This window comes from Lissotriton vulgaris, chromosome 1_1 (assembly GCF_964263255.1).
Source record: "Lissotriton vulgaris chromosome 1_1, aLisVul1.2, whole genome shotgun sequence".
NCBI classification, from domain to species: domain Eukaryota; kingdom Metazoa; phylum Chordata; class Amphibia; order Caudata; family Salamandridae; genus Lissotriton; species Lissotriton vulgaris.
Genome location: NC_141685.1, coordinates 1,780,933,682 through 1,780,950,564, shown reverse-complemented (window position 1 = coordinate 1,780,950,564; position 16,883 = coordinate 1,780,933,682). Strand labels below are relative to the sequence as shown.

General features: G+C 46.4%; 1 protein-coding gene across 6 annotated transcripts in view; it reads left to right on the top strand.

Annotated features, from left to right (window-relative positions):
* USP15 (ubiquitin specific peptidase 15) overlaps positions 1-16,883 on the top strand; it is an 829,830-nt gene that overhangs the window by 179,389 nt on the left and 633,558 nt on the right. For 4 of the 6 annotated variants that reach the window (XM_086919102.1, XM_086919100.1, XM_086919101.1 and 1 more), the window contains exon 4: positions 15,751-15,877. The exons of the other annotated variants lie outside the window; for them this stretch is intronic. In XM_086919102.1, coding sequence (XP_086775228.1) covers positions 15,751-15,877 — 127 coding nt within the window. The remainder of the gene's footprint in view (positions 1-15,750; positions 15,878-16,883) is intronic. 6 annotated transcript variants of the gene reach the window in all.

The following is a 16,883-nucleotide window of genomic DNA, read 5'->3' as shown; positions in this document are numbered from 1 at the left end:
TTGTAGTGCTTATAAGTCTGGGACTGGCTCGGCCTCCGGCTCTAGGCCCACTTCTCCTTCGCAGTCAGACACGCAGGTCAGCGCCGACCTGTTCACGGACGCTGGACAGGGTTGATTGCTCACTCCACTTTGGCCTTGGATCTTTTCTTTGTTGCGGGAGTGACTATTGTTCCTTCATACTTCTCCGTTATGACATTCTCCATGTCCAGTTGGATTGTCCGCCCGGGGGCTAGCGTTGCCTACCCCCCTAGCGCGGGCTAATATGTTTCGTTGCGTATTCTGGGGGTTTCTAGCTTGTGTAATGCTACCATTTACGCCAGTGTTTCCTACATTGCACTTGCTGTTTTGCCTTTCAGATTTGCAAATGGGGGGGTTCTGCCTCTCACGGGGTGTTGGGAGGCTGGGTGGCGGGTGGGGGGGGTGGGGTTGTTTGTTTTTTTTGTGTTGTTTTCTTATACTTTATATTGATCGCGAGACACATGGCACTGGTTTGTTCACGGGTCGCTTCTTGCCCACGATTTTCGACTTAACTTCATGGCCCGAGTAGGATTGCAGACTGGCCCTTCTATTCTTAAGTTGATGACCTGGAATGTCCGGGGCCTGAACTCTACCCGGAAGCGGAAACAGGTTTTACAGTATGCAGCAAGACATAATGTTGATATTTTAATACTGCAGGAAACACACATGGTTCATTCAGACACACCTTCCTTTGCACGGAGCTGGGGCGCAAACAGAGTGTTTTCATGCTTCAGTAGGTATGCTCGGGGGGTGGCGGTCTTGATTCACAAACGCTTACCCTTTGTCCTGACTGACAGTAAGGTGGACGGGGAGGGACGATATGTGATTTTACATGGGCTGCTGTTTGGGTACAAGGTTTCCATTGTGGGGGTTTATGGCCCTAATGTCGATTCCCCAGCCTGCCTTGCGGACCTACATTTGTCTCTAATACACGCAGATATTGATCTTCTGGCATTGGGGGGTGACTTTAACTTGTTGATGAACCCCGATAGGGACAGCACGTCCCCCTCCCCTGACCGCAAACCCCTATCCCGCGCTGCGATGGCGGACCTATGCTCCCACTTTACACTGCAGGACATTGAGGCTACCCGTCACTCTACCTCCCCGTCCTTCACGCACCACTCTGGCTTCCACAACACGAGCACCAGGATTGACTACTGGCTTTTATCCCCTGGCTTGGCGGGTTGGGTTACTGATTTACATACGCTGCCACGCACCATATCTGACCATTCTCCGGTGGTTCTGGCTCTTGCGATCCCCAGGTTGGGTGGTTATGAGAGGCAGTGGAGATTCCCTGGGCGCGCACTGACGGACCCAGTTTTCACAGAGGAGATCCGCTCGGCGATTGAGGACTATTTTGACCTCAACACCGGCTCCGTGACGGCGTGGGCCACACTATGGGAGGGATTCAAAGCAACAATCAGGGGGGTTTGCATCACCAAGCATGTAGGGGCGCTGCGTGCAATACGGTCCACCCTGTCCCGCATTGAGACTGACCTATCGGCAATTGAATCTCGGATCCTGACTGACCCCTCCCCAGCCAACGACGCTAAACGCATCGAGCTCCTGTTAGAGTTCAGAGACACGGCGGACAGGGAACTAAAATACGTCGGCAAGTACCATTCGGCCCGACAATACGGCGAGGGGGACAGACCGGGGCGGCTATTGGCGCAATTGCTGCGCCCCCCCCGGCAGGCAGCGTACATCACACAGATTGTGGCTGCAGATGGCACATCTCACTTCACCACTCCTGACATTTGTAACACTTTCTTGTCTTACTACAAGCAGCTCTACAAATCCGCCCTAACGGTGGAAACTCGCGATCCAGGTCCATACATCAACGAGATAGCCATGGTGTTCTTAGAAAAGTACATGCAAGACTTCCTGGCGCACCCTATTACTCCTGAACTGATCGTAGAGGCAATAGACTCGCTGAAGGGTTCCTCGGCGCCAGGCCTGGACGGTTTCACGGCAGATTTTTATCAAACATACAAAGAGGAGTTGGTCCCTATCCTGGTCGAGATGTACGCGGAGGCCCTGGAGTCCGGTGTTCTCCCCCCTACGCTCCGTGAGGCGGTTATTGTCTTGCTACCCAAACCTGGCCGAGACCCAACGGTCTGCGGTTCCTATCGCCCGCTATCACTCCTAAACCTAGACTATAAAATCCTTGCCAAGGCGCTCGCTTTGCGGCTCGCGCTGCTAGTGAATTCCATCATTTCACCGGTTCAATCCGGCTTCGTGCCCCAAAGGTCGACTTCCCTGAATCTACGCACAGTCTTCTCGGTCCTACATGGAATTGACCCGACCGTCCCAGCGGCGGCGGTCTTTCTGGACACCGAAAAGGCGTTCGACACCTTGGAGTGGCCCTTTTTTCTAGATGTGATGCGTAGGATGGGCATGCCGGCTATGTTTGTGGCGACCGTTGAACTGCTGTACACGGCTCCCACGGCGCGTCTTCGCCTCAATGGAACTATTACCAACAGATTCACTCTGTCTAGAGGAACACGTCAGGGATGCCCCTTATCCCCCTTGCTTTTTATTTTGGCTATGGATCCTCTGGTCCGTCACTTTCAGGAGAAACACTTGCACAGGGGACTCCAGTTCCGCACGGGGCCTCTGCTTGTCTCGCTCTACGCGGATGACATGGTTCTGTACATCCGCACCCCAGAAACCAACCTACAGCCTCTGCTGTCGGAGATTGTACGTTTTGGTGATTACTCTGGCCTCAGGGTTAATTGGCACAAATCGCAACTGTTCCCCCTTACCCTTGCCACTTCGAGGTGGCCTTGCGTCTTCCCATTGGAATGGTGCGAGGACTCCGTTAAATACCTAGGAATTCACATCCACATGGACACTGTGGCTATCATTCGCATGAACTATGGACGCGCCCTCGATTTCTTGGAAGATAACACGGATAGGTGGCTCCGCCTTCCCTTGTCAATGGCTGGTCGCATTGCCATAGTGAAAATGGTGGTACTGCCCCGGTTCTTATATTTATTCAACAACATTCCCATCCCTCTCACTCGGGTTTTCTTCACGCAACTACGCACGGCCCTGTTGAGATTGGTTTGGGGTGGGAAGCGCCCACGTCTGGCCTGGGGCGCGCTGACGCTGCCATATGAAAGGGGGGGCTTTGGGGTCCCGGACTTCTACCTCTACTACCTGGTTGCCCAGTGCTCGTATGCCCATTCCTGGTTCCATCTGGACGCCAGGATTCAACACTTGAAACCTGAGGCGGACGCTGCACTCCCTATATCCCTGGACAATGTGCTCCCTAAGGGCCTTCCTCGCGATCCGCATGACATACTTCCTCTTACCACTACGGCTTGGGCCTGGGACAAACTTAGACGCTTACTGCGTGTTGACACTCTGTATTCACAGGCCCTCCCACTGCCCAACCCTCATTGGCTCCCCATAACTGGCGAAACATTGATCTGTCGTACACTAGCTAAATACCAATTGACTACGATCGGTGACTTGTTCCCCGACGGCCACGCGCTTTCCGTTTCCGAGGACCCTCGCTTCTCGGAGCGCACTTTCATGGACACGTTTGTGCTGGCCAGACTCAAGGCATTGTTGCGTGCCACGTTCCACACCTTCCCGTTGCCACCGGACGACACTCTCGCACTCACTTCCATTATCCAGAACACTTCAGGGGCCCACGTGGTATCCAAACTTTACAAATTATGTTTATCCTCACTCCCTTCGTCGGATGAGACGGTTCGTGCCGCTTGGGAAAAGGATCTGGGCACCCATATCTCTGACGATCAATGGGACGCATGCTGCGCCACGACAAGAGAGGTGTCGATGAATAACAGACACAAACTCATTCATTTCAAATTCCTTCGCCGACTGTACCACACCCCGGCGATGGCCCACAGAATCGACCCTGCGCGCCCCCACACCTGTCCCAAGTGCAACGCCCCACAGGCGGACTTCGCCCATCTCTCCTGGACATGCCCCAAGCTCCACACCTTTTGGGTTGCTATACATGATACACTGGGTACGATTATAGGCATTCCACTGGCCGTTTTACCTGAGATTGCCCTGATGGGATACATGTCCAACTTTCCCCGAAAGATACGCAAATTGGCATCGATCTGCTTCCTTCTGGCCAAGAGAGAGGTTGCACTGCACTGGTGCTCGAGACGGGCTCCCACAGTTGCCGCTTGGCTGCGAAGTGTGGCTTATTGCAATGTCAATAGTGTGGAATATTCTGGCCAACTCCCGGCAACCTCCCGCCCCACCGACATCTGGGACCCGTATCGCCAATACATTGCGGGGAGGGCGAGGGAAGCCACAGCTCAGTCCCTACACCCCAATTTACCTACTGGGGTGGGTTAGACCTCAGGTACCCCACGCGGCACTCCATTAGCTAGAGCTTCTGCCACGACACGCCGCTCTCCTGTTACATGGGGATGGACCGTCCCGTTTGCTCGCTGCTTTACCCTACTCTTGGTCCCTCAGGTATTGTTGGCGATCTATGGCCTTCTGTTTTTGCTCCTGTTCCTCCCGGGTGGGGTGTATAGATGTTTGCTGTTATAGAAGTGTGGTTCTAGTCTGCGATGCCTCCTATTGTGATACGGAACGGACTGGTGTGCTGGTCTCGCAAGCTGTTACTTCTGAATGATGCAATTTTCTTTCCTTTTTTGAGTTTTTTGGACTATTGTTTATGCTTGCTTTGAATTTCAGTTGCTTATCAGAAAATTCTACTATTGTGACATTGGTTATGCTCCATGATGCGACCTAACTGTTTAATTCCTAGCGTCACTTTGTTACCGGAACTGATTGAACTCTGCCTACTTGACGCTATGTTCCAAATATGTAAGCTGTATTACTGTGGTTTGCGTCAATTTGCTTTAATAAAATGTTTAAAAAAAAAAAAAAAAAGTATGTCTTGCTTGCTAGTTTGGACACCACGGACTGTGTGCAAAGAGATATTGTTACCTGTTTATTGCTTAAAAAGCATTTCTGGATGTAATCAACCAGGTTTTTAGGGAATGCACAGGCATTCCTTAAGGACATGCCCTTTGGTGGCTTTAGATTATTTGGGTAAAAAGATTGATTTGTCTCGCAAGCGATTTAAGGACTCTCGTCTCCTGCCAAACAGTTCCAACAGTAATACAGAAAGTTTACGAGCCCAGTTAGAAATCCATCACATCAGACAGATGGGTCTTGAAAATAATTGAAAGGGGCTACAACTTGCCTTAAAGCTCTTCCCCAGCCTTTCTCCCCTCCCAATCAGAGCGGCTGTCAGCGGACCATTCCACAATCTTGCTTCTTCTGTTGGAAATGGATGTCATTCAGTGGATGCAGGCTTTGGATACTTGAGAAAGTGCTATTCACGCTACTTTCTTGTCTTGAGGAAGGATGGAGGCCTCTGGCATATACTGAAACTCCATCCACTAAATGCTTTTTTCTGCAGAATGAAAAATTCAAGATGCTTTCCCTATCTGAGATTCTTTCTGCTCTGGATCCAGGAGATTGTATGTTGTCGCTGGACTGCATTATGCGTATTTTCATATACCTGTCCTGTATTTCCACAGGCATTATCCCCTGGACACGGTAGTTTCAGAACAGTTCTAGTTTGTTGTGCTGCCTTCAGCCTTACCTCAGTCTCTCAGGTGTTGACAAAAAGGACGACAGTAGCCGCTGCCATACTTTTAAGATCTGTGAGACATGCGTTTCCATAGCTCAATTCTTTGAACTCACGCTGGGCGTGGCACAGTCAGGCTTGGACCATCGTCGGAGTATGGCCGACACTGACATTGTTGATGTTCTTTAGTGAGCTTAAGTCACACTTGTGCCTGATGCAGAACATTCCCTTCATTAGAGTTGTCCTGGACATGGTGACCTTAAAGACCTTTCTTTTGCCTCCGTGAGTCTAAGACAATCCTAATATGATCCTGATGTTTTGGGCTCAATCCTGGTTCCTTTTGCGATTGTGGCTCTTAGTCTTTTTGGCCTGCTGACCTCATGCATCCTTCTTGTTCCGAAAGCCTGATGCTCTGCAGTGGAACATCCGGTGTTTCAGAAGCCCAGCATTTGGGCTCCCCATGACTTTATCCAAATCTTGCAGAATACTTCAAAGAATCTTCTGTGGTGGCTGACAAGCACCAACATGACCTGTGACAGGCCACTCTACTTCCCCACCCAGACTTGACAGTGACGGATTCATCACTACTGGGTTGTTGGGGTAAAGGGGTCATGTGGGAGGGGTGGACATCAGATGCCTCTGGTCTCTAGCAGACAGCAAGCTGTTCATCAGCCTTTTGGAGCTCTGGCCCTAAAAGCTTACCTGTTATCTAGCAAGGGAGGCTGGTGCAGGTCCTCCTGGACAAAATGACTGTTATGTGGTACTGCAACCAGCAGGGTGGATTGGGGTGCTGGACCCTGTGGCAGCAGGTCCTATGTGGAGGTGGTTGGAGTAGCAGAACATCTTTCTGATAGCTCAAACATCTATCAGGAACTCTGAATGCCAGAGCAGTAAAACTGAGAAGATGTTGACTGGCGGACCATGAGCAGCATCTCCACCCCAAGTGGCAAGGGACATCTTTGATCAGTGGGGCATGCCCAGTTAAGATGTTTTTCTCTGGCAAGAAAACCCTTTACCAAAACTACTGCGCATTAGTTTTTCCACCCGGAACGTCCCTGGGAATCCCATAAAGGCTGCAATGGGACACAGGTCTCCTGTACTTGTTCCTCATACTCCCTCTTTTGGCTTAATTCTGAGGAAAGTGAGGACGGACTGTGTCCAAGCCATCTTACTAGCCCCAGATTGTGCCAGGAGAGTATGCAGTTGCATTAGTCCTTGCAGATCTACACCTTTCAGCAAACTTCTTCTGTGCTGGACCCTGAAAGAAGTTTGTTGCCAGGTGTGGTGCTTGTGATACACAACCTCAGAAGACAAAACTCTTGTATGTTTTGTTGTTTTTGTTATCGTTCGCCCAGCAAGGCCCTGCACAAAAGATATGGAAAGTGAAATGTTATGTGGTGTGGGGGGTTAGAGCTCACCATTGAATACTATCACAATAAGCCAAAGATGGTCCTTGGATTCACACTAATAAATCTTTAGCTCAGTCTTGGTAGAGTGGCAAAGAGCAGTCGGGCATTATTAGAGGAAAATGTGTTCAGCATTTCAGAGTACCAACATGGACAATAGAAATCCAAAGCCAATTCATAAAAACAAAGTATATTTAATCTTAATTTAGACACCATAACAAACAGAATAGCATACGTAAAGCCGAAGTTATAGATTTTCGAAGCAATAATAAAACAGTGCAAAATAATGCATGAGAAATATAACATTGCGGCCAATGGGAAAACAATCGGTCATAGGGAGGCCCTGGACCAGGCACGCTAGTCAGACCAATTTTACCTAGCCCATGCAGTCTGGATGCAGAGTTGTTCTGGCCATTCGTGGTGCCGAAAGGGAGCCACATGAATGTTGGTTTAACTGCTTACACAGTCCTTCAAGAAACAAAATGTAATAATACAACAGATACACAGCTTCTGACATCAGATGAAGGTTGCACAGTGTTCCCTATAGATGCAGTGTCGATAGTGGGGGTCAGTGGCTGGATTGGTGACCAATAAGCCTTGGCAGCGGTCAGCATAGTGAAAAGGCACTGGAAATTCACAGGGTCATTGGGAGGGGAGGTAGCAGCCTGAAACCTTGTGGCAGGCGAGACTACAACTCCCACAGTGCACTGGACCACCTAGTTCCACTAGTCCAGGGGAGTCTGAGGGTGCCTCTAGCTTCCACAGAAGTCCCTCTCTCAGCGAGTGCCGGGTTTTAGCCAAGGACGAGGCTTGTTCACTTATTTCTAAGTCTCTTGCCACAGGGACAAAGTCTCTCTCTTTTTCTTTGGTGCTGTGGGCACTGTTGTCAGTAATACAGGTCTTCTCTTGGTCCTTCCTAGTTGTTCGGATCTGAGGTTCTCGTGTCAGGAGGTTCCTTAAACCTTGGATTTAGGTACGGTAGGGTGTGGGCACTAGTAGCAAATGGGCATCTTGTCCCTGCAGCTAGTCCGCCGCAGAAGTGACCACATCTGGAGGGAAGTTGTTATGTCACCTTTTCTACTCCAAACCCTCTATTCTACCATTCCTAAGAATGGCAGAAATCAGATTGTGGTGTACAGACCGCGCTGTGCATGTTTATCTGGGGCAGGGATAAGGCTGTTTCCTCCACCTGGAGTCAGCCCTGATGCATATAGGAGGCGGTGAAGCCTTTGAAGCTTACCACTGTGATTTGCCACTTCACTAACCTGCTTGGGTGGAGGAATGTGTGGCCTCCTTCCTGCCCACGCCTTTGTTCCTGACTCCTGGGAGTGATCACACTGCCTGGCAGGAGGTCAGAATCCTGTCTTGGTGGCATCATGCGCTGGAAAGCGCAGGCTGGTCGGCCAGAGTACAGAGAAGCTGAGGCAACCAAGTGGGCAACCTCTAAGGTTGCCATCTGGGTGCATGTCACGTCACCCAGGACGCGAGATTTGTGTCAGAGGTCAGAAGTCACATTGTTTGATACCAAACATGACATATTTCGGCGGTACCGTAATGGAGCTGCCAAACTCGAGAATGCCAAGGTGGCCGTCCATGTTATCATAACACTTACAGTAGTTTTAAATGGGTGAATGGCACTATAGGGACATATAGGCTACCACCTATATGTCCTCATCTTTAATATACTGCATCCTGCCTCATGGGCTGAATAGGCCTACCTTAGGGGTCCCTTACATATAGGTCAGGACTGTGCCACAATGGTGAGGGCACAGTCGTGTTCGAGCAGTTTGCAGTGCTCCTGCAGTCTGCAATGGCAGCTCTGGGGACTCCTTTAACACCTATGCCCTGGGTACCCCTGGTACTATATACTAGGGACTTATAAGGGGGTAAAGTCTTTGCCAATTTGGGATTACCAAGTCGAACATAACTGTTTTAGAAGATACTCCAGTGCACTATCCGAGTCATAACCATCAGCATCTCGAGCAAATAAAAAGGGGGGGAGTGGTGGAAGGTCACCATTCAAAAAGGGCATTTTCCTACAGATAACCAATTTGTTTTTAGTTTTCTTTGTACTAAAGAAAGGAAATGCAGAAAAGGACCTAATAAGAAGGCTATTCATCTGCTTCAAGATGTGGTGTTTGCTGGCTAAGATGCAAACCACTGAGGTGCTGCTCATTCCACCAGGGCTACGGTTCTTGCAACACCATTGGTGAGGATTAAGCCATTTCTGGGCATTTGCCAAGCTGGGTCATGGGTATCAGTACATATGTTCACAAAACACTACTAACTTGACAGGACTAATGGGAGGTTATTTTGCCTGCCAGACCACCTGGTCTGAGTCTATTTCCAAGATTCTCTATCTTTGCTAGGTAAAGCTATTGTATCTAGTATTTTTTTAAGCTCTTTTTATTTATCATTTGCATCATTATGCTCAATACATGGCAGCGTATATATTTGTTCCTTAAGTTCTGTAACACATAGAGCTCTAAAAGAAGAGCATCTTAGAAACTACATGACAGTTTACATTTTGACTGTCTGATTTCTAAATTCTAGTCTTTCCTTGGTCATCATACATCTTTAAATTCCACACTGAGTCCTCAAGTTCCCCTGTAGGATTTCCACATTCCCCACACTTATTCCTAATTCTGCGGGCATCTTCTCCCTTTATAAATTACTTGCTCCACATTCTGACACCAGTGTAGGTCAATCTTCCACTGTTATATCGTTGGGGAATATTGTATCTATTCTTAAGGTAAGGAATCTGTTGTTAGAAGTATCCTATCAGAAGAACCAGTTACTGACCTTTGGTAACACTATTTCTAGTTGATACTCTGTCTAACCTCATGTTCTTCACTGCCCCCCACCCTTCCCATCTTCCCATTCTTTGGTGTGGACTGCTGAAGGCATCATAATAGATTCAGAGTTAGGTTTTGGCTTACTGTCACCTGCTATTTGTTTGTCAGTCTGAGGATATGGAGGCGAAATATAAGAAACTGACGTCAACTCTTGGGGGTGCTGCTTATGTTCGGCTCCACTCTGTCATTTCTGGGTCAGTAGGGAGTCATCATGGAGCCACATTGGTCTATCGTTCAGTGCCTGGGAACTTTTCTTTGAAAATTCTCTTGATATTATCTGGTTGGCGGGGAGTCTTAAGCTGATACATCTGCAGTTAAAGTGTCCACCAGAAAGAACATTACTAAAGGTAAGTAACTTGTTCAGTTTCATTTAATTGATAGAATTCTCTGAGCCCTTTCTTGCTCACAGTTATGGGAGTGCTTGACTGGATCTGTGAGTGAGTGCAAGAGTGTAAATGTTAATTATTCAAAGAAAAATCACCAAATTAGAGGAGCACAACAGAAGTGGGAACCTACATATTGTTGGTCTTAGGGAAGGAGAGGAAGACAGCGTGACCTACTGTGTGGATTTCCTGGAGTCCTGGATTCCAAAAACACTGACATATGACACACCTCATTGAACAATTAACGTTTCTGAAATAACTTTAAGGGGTTCAGACATTCCACTAATGGCTAGTAGAACAGGATAAGGGTAGTCATCCATATCCTTAACAAAGGATGTGCGATGTTCTAGCTGATGTTTTTGTATCTCTACAGTAGTTTTGACGATTTATTGTCTTGTAGATTATTATTATTATTTATTATTTTAATTATTTATATAGCGCAGCTGATACCTTGCAGGCTTCCTGGCGCTGAGGAAAAAATACTATACTGAAGAGGAGCACAGTGAGTTAGACAGGGAGGTCTAAGGGAAGAGCCAGGTCTTGATGCACTTCCTGAATGGGAGAAGTTGAGGGGTTTGGCGTATTTTTATGGGCAGGCTGTTCCATAACTTGGCAGCTGCGACCCTAAAAGATCTACCCCCGGTTCTGGCCTTATTGTATCTGGGCACCCTTACCAAATACGCCGAGGAAGACCGTAGATCTCTAGTGGGGGTGTACCACTGAAACAAGGTTTGCAGGGGCCTGGGCCCGAGTCCGTGCAGGGCCTTGAATACAATGCAAAGGGACTTAAAGGCCACCCGCTGCTTTAGGGGTAACCAGTGCAATTCGGCCAGTGCCGCAGTGGCCGAAGACCTTCTCGACCAGCCGAGAGCCAGTTTGGCCGCGGCTGATTGAATTCGTTGCAGCCGGTCCAACAACGTGACAGGGGACTCAAGGAGTAGGGCGTTGCAGTAGTCCAGGCGACTCAAAATCGTACACCTGACTACCAGCGCCCGAGCTTGTGCAGGGAGAAGTGGCATAATTTTTCGCAGGGAGCGTAGCAAAGCCGTGCAGATCCCCACTGTTTTTGCCACCTGGGTTTCCATACTCAGCTTGTTATCGAGCATGACTCCCAGGTTGCGGACCGAGGAGACAGGTTTAGGTTTCTCCCTTGTCTCAGGAGGCCAGAAGTCATTCGGGAATTGATGTGATAGAGTGGTGCCAGCACAGAACAGAACCTCTGTTTTGGAGGCGTTAAATTGCAGGGAGTTCTATGGAGCCAGCCAGCCGTTTCTCTAAGACACTCGTGGAAGGAGGTCAGAGAGATGGAGTCTTCTCCTTCCCAGGAGAGGATGAGCTGGGTGTCATCTGCGTAATTAATTGTTTTTAACCCGAATGACTTGATTAATGTAATCAGTGGTTTAAGGTATACATTAAAAAGGATGGGACTGATAGAGGATCCCTGGGGAACTCCCTGTGGCACAGGTGAGAAAGCAGATTGGAATGGGGGGAGGGAGACAGCCTGTCTCCTGTCCTGCAGGTAGGAGTGAAACCAGAGCAAAGCTGTGCCCTCCACACCAGCTTCCCCGAGTCTTGACAGCAGCGTCCTATGGTTGACCGTATCGAATGCGGCAGACAGGTCCAGCAGTATCAGTACCACTGGCTGGCCCCTGTCTGCACGCATGCGAAGATCCTCCATGGCTGTTAAAATCGCCGTTTCGGTCCCGTGGGCAGGGCGGAAACCGAATTGGAGATCATCCAGAAGGTTGTTTTGCTCAAGATGGGTAGAAAGACAGGAGCTGACCCATCGTTCCACTACCTTCACAGGGAAAGGCAGTAGGGAGATGGGTCGATAGTTGGAGAGACAGTCTGGGTTCAGGGAGGGTTTCTTCAGGAGCGGAGTGACGAGCGCCTGTTTCCACGGGGTTGGGACGTAGCCACATTGCAGAGACTGGTTGCAAATTTGGCGCAAAATGCCAAAGAGTTCTATTCCAAAGCTTTTCCAAATTTTTGCCAGACCTTCCGTACCACTGCCTCCTTCATTGACTAAGGGTCTCATCTGAGCGTGAGAAGTAGGCTTCCAGGGACAGTGATGTTCAGATAATCATCTCTTCCTTAAAGTGAAGTCAAGCTCAAATTTCCAATTTCAGATGAAATCTTTCAAATGTAATCATCTGTTTGAGGTTCCTTATTAGTATATGGAGTAAGCACAATGATCGTCTTCTCTGAAGTGGTAGATACAACACATGATTTTGTTGATGCGTGAAGAAATGCAGTTTGGTTCGCCCTCAATCATCTTCGCCACTGTTAATTTAATTTCAGGATGCCTCCCCTGTTGTCCTCTATAAGTGACTAATGGTGTAATGCGTAGTTTTTAGGATAAATGCCCAGTTCTACTTTTCTATGAAAGATTATGCACTTGCTTCTGGCCTAGCTTTAACCCACATTTTAGATCACAAGTATGTCTTATTTCATTTGAAAAGCAGCCCTTTTGACATTCTGTTTCAAGGGTGCCCTCCAAAAACAAAAATGTTTATATAGTGGGTACTTAATTCTATGGTGCCATGATACTCTCAGGAACAGGAGATAAGTCAAAGCGAGAAAAATTGATTCTACAGATTTGCAGACTATGGGTTGGAGGACACTCGCTCCCCTCGACACCTCTCACTCCTCCCCCCCCCCCCCCCCCACCCAAACACCCCCCCCCCCCCCACTTAAGTACTCTGGTCAGGTGGGTTGGGTAGGCAGACAGCCTATAGACGACAGAGGAAGTTCTTGCAACATGGTTCAGGTAGCACCGCATCCTAGTTCTTGACTACTCTACTGGTGATTTCTCCTAGTGCCAGGATCAAGTTCTGTTCCGGTTCAGTTCCCCCTCCCCCTCCCCCCCAGTGGCAGTTCGGCTAGCTGGAAAGAGAGCACTAGTGGAATTTCCCTTCTCGAGACCCCCCTGGGCTAATCTGATAGCCTCCTATAGTCTGATTGATTCACCAGGCGTTCTAGACAACGCTAGCTAGCCTGAAGCTATTCATAAGGCCCCTGGACTTCAACTCTTTCATGCTGCCAATGTTCTGCTGCATGTCTGAACACTAAGCACCTCCATAGATTGCACACCCAGTTCAGCTCCCAGTTCCCTAGTAGCTAATGATAGGAACGCTTGCAGCAGCAACTGCAGCATCGATCACACAGTCAGCAGCACTCACTCTCTCATGAGTACAGATACAAAAACTGGCATGGGCACTCTTGTCTGCTTCTGTGGATTACTCTCAAGCATCATCATTTATAATACAGTCAATTGCGTGTTTTTCAATATCCTATTCAGGGATTTACATTCTTGTGATATAATTTCTTTGATGTGTAAAAGATGCAGGTCATTCATTCCTTTAGCCATGACACATATTCTCTGTGCCTCATTTTGCTCCTTTCTTCAGAATTGGGAACACTGAATCTAATGTTTTTCATTTCATCTTATGCTATATCCTTTATCTGTGATTTAAGACATCTTGAGTTTTTAGCTGTAGAATGCCCCTTATATTTCCAGGTTGAAATTACTTTCCTTGATGTCTTGTTTCTAGTGATTGCAACCAAATATGTGCCTGTACCAGGACCAAAATGACCTGTGGCATGGCATCTGTTTGGTGCCAATTGTTCTATGTGGATGTCTCGAAATGAATGAATTACAAACGTTTTTGTTGATTTTCTACCATTTTTAGAGTTTGGGATAATACAGTTTGAGTAGCTTTTCCTTCTACAACCAGTTTCAAGTCCATTTATATTTCTGCATTTTGTCTTTTAATGAACACCTTAATTTCTCTAGGTTTTAGTTGCCCCCATCCTCTCGTTCCTTCTCCCTTTGAGGCAACATATTCAATCAGTAAGAACAATTCAACTTGAATGCCAATATTGTATTCTTAAGCTATCCCCAAGAGAGCCTCTCCTCTCTGTCTACTACTGCAAAGAGGCGTTAAGTTGCTAGTTGTTGGACTGTTAACACAATGCCAATAAAACTCATGGTTTTCTTAGAACGTCCAGTTTTCCACTTATTTGTCTTTTCCTCCTTTTATTTTCGAGTCTCTGCATTCTTCTTTCATTTCTAACATTAATGCAAGCAAAGACGCCCGAGACCCTCCTGTGTTCAAACTGACTCTTGGAAGGCCTTCCTCCAATGCTCAAACTTTGATCAATTTCTTTGTGGGACATAGCTGCATATGGAAGAAATAACTTTGCTGATCTCTCTAATGCATCTGCCGATTTTAGGGCTTTAAGGTTGGTGTATGTTTTAGCCTGCTTCTTTGTGTTCAGTGCAAAAATTTTAAAACTGCTTTAAATGTGCGCAGCATAAGGTAACAAGTAGCATTTGAATTTATAAAGTGTTCAAAGACGTAAGCAGCAAAAAACTATAAATTTCACCTCCCACAATAAAGTGCATTCAATTCATGCCAGGATTTATTTGTGCAATGAGAGTTATTTATTTGTCAATTTAGGACACTTACATTAGGGTATACAAAAAGGAAGCTGGCGGACCAAAATATAAACCCACACTAGTGATGAAGAGATAAAGGATGCCTTCTGTTGCTTAATTGTATTTGGGAGTATTTGAACCTTGAATTGGAATTCTTGTGATGTATATTTTTTTTAGGACTGGAGAACTTGAATCCCCCACCTCCAGTGGTCTTTCTTTTCCATTATGAGGAGGAAATACTATTGAATTACTCACTGGCATTATTCTGTGGGTAGAAATTATACAGTGATACATCAGTAAAGGAGCACATTGATTGCCCCCATCTGAATTGCCATTTTTTCCCCACTTCAACATCACATCATTCCACGATGTCAAACATATGCCAGATCTCATCTGTCTACACATCTGCATCAGGGCACTCGAAGCCACCATAGTGCAATATATCATTCCATGGACCATTATTATTCCTCAGTGAACCTAACCTACTTCACCCTTTGACTACCCCAAACTGCTCTTAACAACAAGTATCACTCTACTTTCACCACAGCATTGTACTCCATCTGTCCACACCAAAATACAAACCGTGTTTCCTTTCGCAACCATTTCCCCCCAGGTTGCTACTGTCTTTCTTCAAGTTGCTATTTTCCCACCACCAACTGTCCCTTGTCTCACTATCGTTCATCTAAACCACTGTTGTTTCGCTCTAGTCATCTCTCCAAGTCACCATCTCCTTCCTCCATATATTATACTTGTTAGGAGGAGTTGGCCAAATAACTGTATTCTTGCACCGTGGTTGGATGGTGATGGGTATATTTCGTCATCAATTTTATTTTGATTGACCTCTTCACTGAGCCAAAAAATGCTTTGGAATTGTAGAAAAGAACAGGAGGACACAAACGTTCCTAAAAGCATACGATTCATCAAATTGAACTCTTTCTGATAGAAATGTTCCAACAAACGTTTGAAAACACTCACTTGCAAATTTCTGGTGCATCATGGAGAGCTAATCTATAGTTTTACTGTTTACACTTAATTTTTGCTATGTTTTCAGGTGGTTGAACAGGGTATGTTTGTGAAGCACTGCAAAGTAGAAGTGTATCTAACAGAATTAAAGCTCTGTGACAATGGAAATATGAACAACTTGGTTACACGAAGATTTAGCAAAGCTGATACAATAGGTATGACTTATGTGTTGTTTTTCGTGTGTGTTCATAAATAAATCACTGTCATTCTTATAAACAAAATCTGCTTTGGTAAATGGCTCATGAATTTATGTGTTTGACACAGTTAACATAGTTTGACCATTAATGGCATCTTTCTGGGAAATTAAAGGTTATTAGATGAGTGCTTATTTCATATTGTTCACCTGTGTCGTATTAGATCCATTTGCTTCTTTATGAAACAAATGTCAAAGTAGAAATATACACAGACCACACCACTTGTTAGTGTTTCCAAAGTTCTTTGTTAGAGAAAAGTGGTTTGATGATGTAAGGTCTTTTATAGGGGCACTCAAGCGAGACATTTCTTTAATGTATAGATTCCTACATCTATGTAATCTTTCTGTGGAATACATTTCTTTAACTCCAGCTCACATAAGAACACGATGACCTTTATGACAGTATCTGGAAATGGTGTGTTAAGGCTTGTAATCCTCTGATCACTTCATTCCTTCGATCATGCCTCACAAGAGAGTACTCCGATTAAGAGCCAGAGTACGTTTATCAGGACGTTTTGTGGAGAGTGCAGATTGTCCACCAAAGTGCATTTACAAGCTCAGCAGCACCAAAATATTAAATGAGAAACACAATTCTGTAGTCAGATGACGAGGTATCAGTAAACAGAACAAAAATCAGCAAACCCCTGTCAATTAATGTTTTGCCAATGTATTCCTTTAAGGTAAGTTTTATTACATTGTTATTGGTGTCACAACAACTCAATATCAAGTTAAAAAACTGTATTATTCCTCAGTGATCACAATATCTAAAATGGTATACAATGGCCCAAATAATTAACTTTGCCTTCCAACATCCATACCCCCTTCAGACACCTATCAGTCTAATAAACATATTAGTTTCTGTTATATCAAATGGCAATATGTACACCTGCAACATTACAAGAAAAACATTCTGGAGTCTTAAAAAGTAAATCACTACACATTAAAACACTGATGCAGATAGGTAGTTG